Consider the following 12520-nt stretch of genomic DNA (forward strand, 5'->3'; position numbering starts at 1 on the left):
GTTTTTGTTTTTCCTTCTCTTTGAGCCACCATCATTCATAAATAACATCTTGATGATGAGTTTAGTTAGCCATGACTGGCTGGAATTGCTGGTTAGAATACTGCATGTTGCTCAGACTGAAGTTGAGGCCATCCATAAGGGACTTGTCGTTGAGGCTTCCGTAGGCTGCAAACATGTCAAAGGCATTGTTGTACTGCAGTGGGCCAAGCCCCAGGGAGCCCTCCCCAGGGAACACAGCTCCAGGGCTGGACTGGCCCTGGAGGCTGGGGAACACAAACTCCTTGGCGTTGGGAGACAGAGCAGAGGCCTTCTGTTGTTGTTGCTGCTGCTGCTGTTGCTGACCCAGGCCCAGCCCGTACAATGAGTGCATGGAGGTGGAGATGGCTTTCTGCTTCAGTAGGGTGTTGACATTCAGACCCAGGTTATTGGTAGGGGAGGTGCGGGCCACCTTGCTGCTACTGCCGCTGTTGCCGTTGTTTCCACGGCCGCTGCTTTTCATTTTAGTGGAGCCGAATTTGGTGGCGGCGAAGGTGGCAGTGGTGAAGGTTAAGGGCTGGGTGGAGCGTGGCATGAAGGATGGGCTCACGGCAGCGGACTGCCCAAAAGGAGGGGAGGGGGAGCTGGACTCTGAGGAAGCCCCGACAGGGTCGCTGATTGGCATGAAGACCTGGGCCTCAGGATTAAAGCTGTTCTTGATCTCCTTGTCCAGCTCTGACCCGTTCTCATTGTTATCATCCACATATAGCACTTTGACCGGTCCCTTCTCCCCAATCTGGTAGGAAACCTCAAATGGATCAATCCACACACTAAGGTCCTGAGGGAGATTATTCCGGACGTCTTCAATGTCCAGCCCGCTCTCTTTGGCTGCCTGCTCCACCACAGGGTCCACCTTCTCCCCTACATGGATGCACCTGAATCCCGAACCTTTGTATGGCTTATCCGGATACCAGTGGCCTTCATATTTTTTCTTCAGCTGCCTCTCGAGCTCTTCGCCAAAGATATTCACACGTCGTCGAGGGAGTTTGTTGTATAAATAGGAAATAATAAAGTTGAGTGCTACTTGAATTTCAAGCTGCATAGCTGCTTCAGTGGCGAGGGTGATTCTTTTATTGTCACAGAGTTGCTTTTTCTGAGCGTTGCAAAAACCTCCAAGGCAGCAGTGATCAGTGTAATGAAAAAACTCTGAGTGCTTGTTGCCAAATTGAATATCCTTCCTGCAGCACAGTTGGGTTCAGGATCCTGAAATGGAAAGAATATGAAAGCATTAAGAACCTGTGGCTGGTAACAGTATATTGACTGCTGTGAATAGCAGACAACACCAACAACAGCATCAATGTCAATACTTGTAATTAACATGTAATTTTTAAACATCTTTTTCTAAAATTCACTGCAACAAAGTTTGTGATTGTTGTGTAATGACGTCAGCTGTTTTTGGCTCTAGTCATTGGCTGGGTGCACTCAGTGTTTTAGAAAACAGAATGCCAAATGTTTAAAATTTTCCAAATATCCAAGGGGTTAAAAGTTTGGGAGTCACAGAACAGATGCAAAGTTTTGATGGACCAAAGCAGCACTAGCGCAACATGCAAGCACCTGAAAAGAAAACACACAGGCACTGTTGTGGAAGGTGCACCACCAGAGCAGGGAGAGTTTTTACATTTTTGTAGCTGCTAAATACACTCAAAACCGTAAACCATTAAATATGTTTTTGAGAAAATGTTTAGGTTAGACTCTGGGCTTATTCTAGTTCCTGTCAGATTGTATGTGTGGAGCTTGTTGGGACTTGTGCTGTCCTTATCTGAGATCTGTTCAACTGCTGCTATTATTTTGAGCATATTTCTCAGAGTAACCTTGGATTGTTTTGTGAGATGGCATATAGTTTGTCAAATGAAACGCACTTAAACAGAATAGTCAATTTGATTTGATGTTTTGCTCGTTTAGGTTAATCGATTAAATATTTGATAACTTAATTGAAAGAAGAAAAAATAAATAGTTCATAGCAGCACCTTTGTGGTCAATGACATTTGGTGTGTAGTTGCGCCCAGTGCTGTGTGTTCACTCCCCCTCTGCACAGCGCTGCTGTATCTCAGCTGTACAACATCAACAGCTATAAATAAACACAGGCCACTGACTCAGAGACGGTGTCAGCAGTGTGTGTTCCCCAGCGGTCTGGTGTGACAGCACCCATGGCTGACCTCTGCGGAGGGCGGTGGGTCTGATGGCAGGTGTCAATAGTCACAAGGATTTTCGATCGCCTCATGTTGGCACGGGGACATGTTTAGACGAAACTCCTGCGTCGTGCGTCGAAGTGGGAGTTTTATTATCACCCAACCAGGCTGTTCTGGTGCTTTTCCGAGCATCGACTGAGCTATACAGTAAGCAGAGGGGTACGCACGAGCTTTGCGACGAGAATTGCTGTTACATAATCATCATTCAAAGTCTAACCACGATCATAAAGCCCTCTCTACAGCAGACAGCCGCTTAATTACACGACGACGCGAGTATGAAATACTCAAACGCCGTCCTTCCTCACCACGGTCGGCTCTGACATTGCCGACCTGCTAGCATTAGCTGCAAACTTAATGAAGGGTGTGAACAGAAATCCAGCAAGCTAGCTATCTGGACGCCACTTCACTGTCAATGTTTAACCGGTTATCAGTGTTACCTCCCGGTGACATCGTGCGAAGCAAGCTATACGAAGAGCAAACGATAAGTTATGAAGCGTCACTGTTATCGGCGACAGAAGAACATATTTGTCTGTAATCGGAGCTGACGACCACCTTCGCCTATAGCAAGCTACGTAGCATTTTAATTAGCTCGATGGCTACAGCCTGAATATTCGACAATAACACTGTCGTTCAATGACACCGTCGAGTGTCAGTTTAAGAGAAATGAAGAAAATAATGCACGAATGTCTACGTTTCTGAGAAATTAGCGTTATGGCGACGTTACGGTAATATTTACTTACATGGAAATTCACAGCAGGTCCTTCTTGTACAAGCCAGAGTCCGCTCCAGAAAACACTTGCACAGCTTCTAGTGTAGCTTTCTAAAGGATATACAAAATTTTTGTTGCGTCTTTGTAATGCTCCAGGCGATTTTTGCTCCTGTGGGGTACAGTTGAATTCCGATTCACAGGCTACCAAGCTAACTCCCCACAGCCTGGGAGTTTTTACAACTCTGCCCTTTAAAACTTGGGCTGCTTTGTTTTTATAGTAGTCCTCCGCCACGGACATGGAGGAGGTGGTGATGCGGCTCGCAGAGGTCAACACCCAGTAACGCGTTTCTATTGGTCCAACCCTGTTTCGTCACCAACCACCACCCCAGCTGCAGCTGTGATTGGATGATTTTGTGCTCAATCACCCGCATGGTTCTATTTACGGTAGTGGTTTGCCTTTCATGTGCTTCGGACTACTTTATCAGTGCAGGTTTTATCGAAAATACCCTTTAAAAGCATCGGGAACAATATGATTCATTAAACACGATTGGGAAAAAAAATCAAACACCTGCATGGTCGAAGGATTAGAGACTGTCATGTATGTACATGTCTGTTTAATGTGACCAAGTCCTCTTCAAGGTCCTCTGTGTTCAGAGGTTGTCCTCGGTTGTGCGTGAAACGAAGAGCTGAGCTAAGACTCTGTTGTGATTATAATACGCAATAGCCTGTATAACTATTGCTGCCAGCCAGAGACAAGAGGGACATCAAATCACGTTTGGCTCCACTCTTCCCACGACAGGGTTAACAGAACTAGATAGCCCCCACGGCGGAGGGACACACCTGTCACTGGTTGTGTTCCCTGCTCTTCACCAATGACATTTTGATGTTCCTTGAGCCAGCTGTAGCTGTAGCTGTGCACCTAAACCTTCCCAAACAGCATTCCCTCAGTGCTGCTCTATGATACAGCACAATTTCCAGCACTTTTTAAACAAAGGATCTCATAATTACCATCTGTGTTAATATTGTCATTCCTCTCCTGCTGTGTACCTGTGATAAAATTCTCTTCGTGATTATGTGTGCGGATTGTGAAAATGATTTGTTACACAATGGATCCCGGCTGCTCTCTGGTGCCTGCGTGCTGGCTACTTGTTTTTAGCAGCTGTGCAGTGCAGGGCTTAAGCTCTCCCCTGTCAGGCCCAAGGTGTTTGACGCCACAGCCTGTTCTTACCTAACATGGGCTCCCGCACTCTGTGTTTGCACAATAAATACAATGCCACATGAATTATACAGCTGTGAGGGAGGTGGCAGGGCAAGGGAGGAGGAGGAGGAGGAGAGGAGACAGACTGTTCTTTAGAGAGCAGGGGAGAGCTGAGACACAGAAGTATCTCCTGACTCAAAAACCCACTCAATGCTGAATGCCATGTCTGTAAATGTTAAATTTGAAAGCTGATTTATAGGAGAGCTGCCAGCTACTTACAGGCTCTCTGGAGGGAACAGCAGGGGAGTCAATATAATTTCAGAGGCGTATATGATCGATCCGAATCAATAATAATTCATTTAGATAGTCTGTTGTCCAAGTCATGTTCCTCACTAAATCATGGTAGCAGAAATGGAGAAAAAGAAAATGGATGCATTCCTCTTCCTTTTCTCTGCTCAGTTAAAATTAACATAAATGTTTCAAAGTACATTCTTAATTTTGGCAAACATCCAAGCGGCCTTGGACAGCCGGCCATATCCCCGGTGAAAAAATGTGTTTTTAGAGAATGTAAAGGAACGCAAAGAGGCAGAGAGTTAGAAATTCATCTCTTTCGTAGTCATGCTTGTCATTTTAAGTGGGGTTTGCAAAAACAGGATTGCACCCTTTTTTTACTCATGTCTGCAGGTCGATGAACAAAAATCTATAAATTAAACCATATGTGTGCATTCAGGGGTTAATTGTGCTTTATCAATGTTGATGTTTAACTCAACAAAAGTGCTATAAAATGCAGTCAGATCATAGCTGGAGGGGTGCAGGATGCTGCAGGCACAATGGAGAGTTCTTCCAGCCTCCAGATTGAGTCTCAGCAGGGGTGAGAGATGAGTCCCCCCCTACCCCCCCACCAACGAGGAGCTTGTGTGATGGATGACCTGAGCACAAACTAAACACACCGTGGGGGCCTTGGAGACACACCAAGGCCACCAGAGCAAGGCAGGATTTTTTTTTTTTAGTTCTTCAAAGCACAGGAAATGTGTGACTATGACCAAATGTTCCGACATGTTTCAATTTGCACCAGGCTGCATCCCTGTTCAGCAAGAAATACGTTTTTCCAGCGCCGTAAGAAATACCACGAGTAGGTCCACAGTCCTGCTGCTCATCCTCCCACTGCTCGGTAAGTAAGTGTTGGATTTGGCAGTGGATAGGTGGAATAATAGTCCCGCACTGTGCTTAACAATGACTTATTTGTTATTCTCCACCAGAGTATGGATCTGGTGCATGGTGAAAGTTTCCTCCTGTTGTTGTGAGTCTGTCTGACTGGGACCCGGAGGTAAACACAGCTAATGAAGTGAGATGTTTTAGCATGACTCATGCAAATTTTTTAGTGAAGTCAGTCCACATAGACATTTTTCACCCTTCTCTTCACAAAGCTGTGAAATCCTTTCCTCTCTGGCTGTGTAGCTGCACACAAAGCTCTGCTAAATTCCCAGATGTAGTCAATGGATTTTAATTTGATGTATGTAACATCAAATGCTCAATACTTGGGATGAAATGAAATCCACCACCAGGCAATAAGAATATGTGCCACTCTGCTTGCTTACTACCGAGAAGAGAATGAAAAAATGCTCCAAAGACGGGCCTTTTTTATGGACAGAAACTGGGTTTTGGCACATTGAATTAATAGAATTGGCACAAAAGCATTGCTCATGTGAACATACTTTATAATGAAAGCTGTCAAAGCCTGCATTCATTTCTTTTGGTTATTTGACTAACACTGGGCGAGCTCGGCTAGATTTATTAGATCCTGTTCTTTCCAGCGGACTTCAAAGTTCAAACGGTGTTCGGAAAGATGACTTCACTCTTTCATGCCTCACATGTGGGCTTCCTTTGTATCTTGAGTTCAATATTTTCACCTGGAGGAAAAAGCAGCTCCTTTTTTTTATTACCCTTTTCAATTTCAGGTCATGGCAACTCATGTAACGTTTTTTTTTTCACCTAGTTGTGTCTTTCCTTAGAAGATGGCTGAGTATAATTCAAAACACAGGCCTGAAATGAAAAGACTGCTATAACAAACTACCAGCTCTTCGCTTTCCTGCAGTTCTTCATTACACTCTGTGCCCCTTTGAGGATGGATTCACTTATCTTCATTTCTTTTTATTTCAGTATTTTCTGACCTCTAGCCAAGTGCAGCAGTATAAATCTTTAGGTATACTGTAGACTGGAACAGCAACCAAAACACGTTTTGTTCTTTTTATTAAAGCTGCTATGATCAATGTTTTTATGTTAAAAATAAATTACTTTGCTGTGTGTGTGTGTGTGTGTGTGTGTGAGTGTGAAAGATGTGAACCAACATGGAATTATCACCCACTCTCACAGCTCTCATCAGAGTCATTTTGACCAGAAGCGTGTGTGTGTGTGTGTGTGAGTGTGAAAGATGTGAACCAACATGGAATTATCACCCACTCTCACAGCTCTCATCAGAGTCATTTTGACCAGAAGCAGGAAGCTGTTTGAAGCAAACAAGTTTCTTAAACCCAGTTTGTGCTACCAAGCCTCTGACAGAAAAATTTGAACATTGTGTATTATTTAGCAGCCAATGAGTGAGAATTGATGGCAACCAAAACATACCTCAAAGACTTGGTGATTGTTAGACTTACAGGAAACAGCTGGCCAGAGACACAACTCCAAAAGAATGCTAAACTGCTGTTAATCTACAGGGTGCGTAAAGACAGATTGTTAACTTTTAGCATATAAAATTAAAATGTCAGCATATGTCATTTGATAGTATTTTTTTTTCATATTATTTTTTTAGGTATTCGTTGCTTTTAATGCTAAGTTAGACAGCAAAGAATTTACCAGAAACACAACTGGGGATGTTGTAATCCCAGTAAACTGTGCTCTAGGTCATTGCAATGCGAATGCAGTGACTCCTCATAAGTGAGTAGCAACTGAACGTCACACATTCATGATGAGTGGTACTACACAGGGCGGTGGTTCTTGTGGTCAGAATGTGCGAAAACAAAGATCAGTTATACTGACTTGTAACTTCATTCATGTCCTTCCTTTGCTAAAACAAAGCTATCCCTGCATGTGATCTATCAGTGCATCGAGATATATCATTATCTCTTGAAATGCTAAAATCTAAAACCCAGATGGCTTTACTTCCTATTTATGAAAACAGAACACTGAAAACTGACTGATTCTAGAAGATACCTGGAGTCTTACCATGTAAAGAAAGACGACTTTATGTATGTTCCATTTCAGTGCATTTTTGGCAGAACTGTCAACCTCTTCAAACACGAGTCTGACTTTAGCAGGTGTCTGTAAATAAGGTCTCAAAGCACATATATCATTTAGCAGCAAAAGAAATGCGATCCTGCGCGGAACAGAAGTTTTACTGCTCTGTTATTGAAATACAGTCTTACCCGTGGAAGAGGAGGTGGTGCTCAATTAGTATTCATAGCAGCTCTGTGGTGATAGCAATCTAAGATTACGCTGCTCACTGGAATTTATAGCTTCATGCACACATGCACAAGCACCTGCTTTATTCTTCCCCTAAATTCAAAGAAATTATGGTATTTAAACACTCGACTGTGATGATGAAAGCAACTGAAAGTGATTTATCTGCAGCACGTATATTTACACAGGAAAACCATTGAAAAGTTTAGAAAATGAGTCTTTGCTGTGGTACATGGCGGCCCTCTTGAGTGTTGAGTGCGTGGGGATCGGGTGTTACGTGCTGCTTCCTTTTGAGTTGTTTACAAATGCTGTGGCAGGCAGGGGGAGGCCAGAGAGCTCCTTTTCACACCAGTGCCAGGAATGTCATTAATATAAGCAGTGGTAATATTTGCCCCCCCCCCCCCCCCGCCTTCCGAGACACACTCTACATGCATGGACAAACACAGACATTTCTCTGTGAGTCTGAGCCTGAGCTTACTTACCATACATCTGCAGAGGGGGAGGAAGTAGCATTTATGTAGAATAATGAGCGTATTCATGCCACGTAGCACCCAGCGGTTTCATATTTGAGCCGGGTTACAGTGTTTTGACCCCTGGAAAGATTCATATCAAGCCATCTGGAAGAGAAGGAAGGTTACACAATAGGGAATCAGCTGTGCTCCTCCTATTTAAATACCATTCTGCTCTACTATTTGGTTTCATGTTGGAGGATTATGTTTAGCATGCCGAGTGCTGTGTCATGAATCAGCCAGCAGAACAGAACAGAGTCGCATTAAGCTTAATAACACAGGCATGGCACGGAGACAAGATCACTCAGTGTTTTTGCTGCCGTCCTGGCTCACACGGCGCACTACATGGCAAAGCTGTGCCCTTGCAGTCAGATCGACTTTTTGAGAAATTCAATTATGCTCTGAAATGAACAGCCAGTGCTTGTGGATAGAATGGGTTTTAGAGTGAGAGCTATCCATTGCAGTAGGAATGTGTCACATATCCATGAATACTGAATGGAGTGTGCTACAGTCGGCAGACGGTTCCTGTCATTGTGATTTGTATTTTTATTTCCCCCCCCCACCCCCCTTCTCCCCTCCGCTGCTCCTCTTCCATTTGGACTGTAACCTTCTCCCCCGCACCCACAGCACTCTCCTTAAAACAGATTTCTGTCTTCTCCTCTCATCTGTGTGGGTGAGATCCTACTCTGGGCAGGCATTGCAGCGGATGATGTCAGATTATGTGAACACTGTGCATCATCATCGTCATAAGATATTAACAGAAGCATTTGCATGTATGAGCTTTAAGACATCCTAAAAAAAAAAAAAACATAGCTTTTTTTTACATCAGTGTATGTAGAGCTTGAATTTGCACAGATCCTCTATTGAGAAGCCTTCAATTCTGTTTGCCAGAAATGATGTCAGTGTAGTCATGGCAACTATTCTTACACATTGCCCCATGCTCTTCCACAGTTAGAGTAGCACTCAAGTGCTATTTTTCTGACAAATGTCAGATCTCATTTCTTAAATGGCAATGAGGCTTTTTTTTTTTTTTTTTTGCAGTTTATTAGTTAAAAAAGCAGAGGAGGAAGAGTATTGTGAGAGACAAATGTGATTGCTTTGTTCTATCTTCATAAACAGCTGACCAAGATGAGAAGGAATAATGAGCCTGAAGTCATGATCATTCAGGTGTGGACAGAATAATGATGAATGCTGCTCTTTAATTCCCTTCATATATGTATTGTAAACGTCCTAATGGGAACTCAGGAGGCACTCGCTCACTCTGTAGGATGAATGTTAAGTGAATCATTCAAGAAAAGTGATGTATAATTTTGATTGAGACAAATGTGTTCAGTGTTGGAGTGTGTTGGCTGTAACCTCCCCAGCACTGCCAGCAGCAGCAGCAGCAGCAGCAGCAGCAGCAATCTGTGCTCTCTGGCTCAGAGAGCTGACACAGTGCTGTTGGGGTAACAAGAGAAGGTGGAGCCATATTTCGCTGATGGATGTCCTTTGATAGAAATGGAGAAAGGTGATAGGCTGGGCAAAAAAGAGCGTGAGAACACAAAAAAGAGCCGCGGTGCAGAAAAACGAGTGTTTCAGGGGCCCGCTGTACCGTACGCAACTGCATCAGCAGCTCAATGCTGTAATCTCCGGGGAGGGGAGAAGGAGAGTAATTGTGACATTGCTCTTTGGCTGGGAATTGCTACTCAGTGCAATTCAGCCCAGTAATCAGAAAGCGTTGGGGTGAATAGTCAACGCGGTCAATTCAGTCAATTCAGTCGGTTTAGATGATAAATGGAAATGGCAACACCTAAGTGCAATTCACCTGAATGATGAAGGAGAGGATTTCCTCAGAGGCTCTGCCTGTGATGCTGCTGATGATAAGAACACTTTCACTTACTGTTTAGCCTGGATAGCCCAGGCCTTGTGTTATAAAGACTTTTCTATGAACCGCAGTGTATATGAAGTAATTATATGTTCCTGCTGCTAGTACATTGGACCATGCATCACCTCCCAGCAGTCTGATGCTTTGGTCCATGTTTGTAAATGATTACATTGTGAGGGGGTTGATGAATTCGTATTACAGAAAAACATGTGCAATTCAATTGTATACCCATGCAGATAGTTCTGATTCCATTTGCTGAGGTTTTGAGATGGAGTTATCATTTACTTCCTGCTGCAGTATCAGTCCCTTAAAATGTTCCCTACAAACAGTTTACAGCGTTCCATTTGTCAGCGCTGTGACCACTGAAAAATGGCACTTAGCTCAGCTGTACTGTGGTGGTGGCAGAGATGAATATCTTAAAACCAGAGCACCTAAAACTGAAGCTAGATACCAGCAGATATTAAAGGTTATACTGTATATGCAACATGCAGTACCAATGGATGCTGCTGGAGCACTAGCATCTCTGACACCTCCTTTCTTCCTTCAGTTTCATTTAGAACCAGGAAGGGTGTGTACACCATAGACTGTATAAGAAAGATGGACGTAGCTACCGTGATGTCACCCATTGGTTTCTGCACCGAGAAAATGAAGCCAGGGTTTTGCTACTTCCTGGTTGACATCTTGGATTTTTGGAGCCAGAGACAAAAAAAAAAAATTGTGAGGAGGCGGAGCAGGAGAGCAGCGATTGGTCAGACTGACTGAGAGCCGACAGCCGCTGTGGTTACTGACACTAATTCTAACAACGTTAGCCTCCAAAAGTGGAGCTGAATTCTACAGGTCAGTGTTAAAGTCGTTTCAGTAACTGGTTGTTTTCATGTCAACATCTGGACAACATTACATATAAAAGCAGCAACCTGCGTTACTGAAGCTTTAGTTACTGTATGTTAACATCAAACTGGAACCTCTGATCGTAAACCATGAGCTAACATCGTGTTTAAACGTTGTTAAAAGCTGTAACACTGGTGCTACATCATATTTGTCAGTGTCAGAAATTAGTTACCTGTTGTCTGTGACTAGTTCCCTGTAGGTCACAGCTGATCAATCATAATGGATTGTTAACATTATTACAGTCTGTTAACTGCTGCTGTCTCATGGTTGATAGTAATGATCCACAGATAGAAACTAAACCAATCTAACATTATACCACAGAACACTGTTGCTGACTGATGTTGTTCTATCAGTTCAGTAAATGAAGTTCAGTTCAGTTCATTTCTCTGTTCTCTGGCTTTTAACAGCTTCTTTTCATTTCACTGAGGCGAACATCTGTCGAAATGATTCCTTCTCTTTCAGAAACAGTGAAGTTACTGAGGTCTGATCATCATGACATGAGCATCACACTGAACCTCAGAGGTGAGTCATAGTTACTTTCTGTTATTTAATGTAAATCAGTCCAGCAGACTATAACTATAACTGAGGAGCTCATGCAATCAGAGTGTTGGTTTTCCTTTTTCTCTACTAATCACATGATCATACTTTGGAATAAAAACAATAAACTTTATTGTTCTTCTCAGGCAGTACAATGTTTTTTGTCCTCATCCAGGGAAACAAACATTTCCTTAAGATTAAAAGATGTGTTAAAACACCACACTTTCTATTGTGCTACAGTCATATCCTGCTGTGTTCACTCTCATTTAATGTTCCAGCAGTTGGAAAGAAAGAACCTGGTTGATCGTTTTCTTACTGGTAGTGATTGACCACTTTCATGCCTGTGGGGAGCATATGGAGCTGGAACACAGGAGTGTTTTGCTTAGCTTACAGTAAAAAGGAAACAAGGTGTTAAAAAAAAAAGAAAAAAACAACTCTTACACGCACCTCAAACCTAACCAAATAGCATATTGTCTTTTATCCATTTAATTGTTTCAAATAACTGTGAAATGAAATATAAAATATAACGATTGTAGTTTTAGCAGGAGCTTCTTGTTTGCGAGCTGCTTTCCCCTGTTTCTAGCCTTAATGCTAAGCTTGGCTAACCAGCTTCAGCTTTGTACTTATCCCTAACAAATGTGGTATGATTCATCTTTGCTCAGTAACTTACTAGTCTGATGCAAACTTAAAAACTAAAAGGTATTTTAAAAGAGATTTTTCTTTTTCTCTCCCTATCACCACCAAGCTGCTCAAAGGGAATCTGTGGATTTGCTGATTGTCTGTATAATATTGTGAGTTCTTTAGCTCACTGTGTGAAGTGAATTTAGATAAGTTGGGTTGTGAATTGGCACAATGAAAATAAACCTAAATTGAATGAACTATTTAATTGATTAAATTGCATTTTGGGACAACTTTTCTTAAGCCACAAGCTTTTTTTTTTTTTTTTTTAACATTCACATCACGAATTCTCCTACATGTGAGAGTAAAACCACAAAGGATTAAATGCTTCACAGACTCCACTTCTCTTTTCATCACAGTTTGTACCTAAGAACAGCTTTTACAAATGTGTACCTTTTCTGTTACAGCTCTGCAGTTAAAAATATGGACTCTGCAGTTGGTGACCATGTTGCTCAC

The 12520-nt window shown here is 42.7% G+C and overlaps 1 protein-coding gene across 1 annotated transcript; it reads right to left on the reverse strand.

Moving 5' to 3' along the window:
• Window positions 1-6: 6 nt before the first annotated feature.
• On the reverse strand, window positions 7-3190 carry LOC103359095 (protein Tob1-like). Its single transcript, XM_008284300.1, has 2 exons — window positions 2966-3190; window positions 7-1239 (listed from the first exon to the last, which is right to left on the reverse strand). Exon 2 carries the CDS (start codon window positions 1076-1078, stop codon window positions 62-64), a length of 1017 nt encoding a protein of 338 aa, XP_008282522.1. The 5' UTR covers window positions 1079-1239; window positions 2966-3190; the 3' UTR covers window positions 7-61.
• Between the last annotated feature and the right edge of the window lie 9330 nt (window positions 3191-12520).

The sequence above is a fragment of the Stegastes partitus genome, unplaced genomic scaffold, assembly GCF_000690725.1.
Source record: "Stegastes partitus isolate 25-593 unplaced genomic scaffold, Stegastes_partitus-1.0.2 Scaffold354, whole genome shotgun sequence".
Classification (NCBI taxonomy): domain Eukaryota; kingdom Metazoa; phylum Chordata; class Actinopteri; family Pomacentridae; genus Stegastes; species Stegastes partitus.

Coding starts and splice junctions, on each gene's coding strand:
- LOC103359095 (XM_008284300.1), bottom strand. CDS start 1,078: ATGCAGCTTGAAATTCAAGTAGCACTCAACTTTATTATTTCCTATTTA.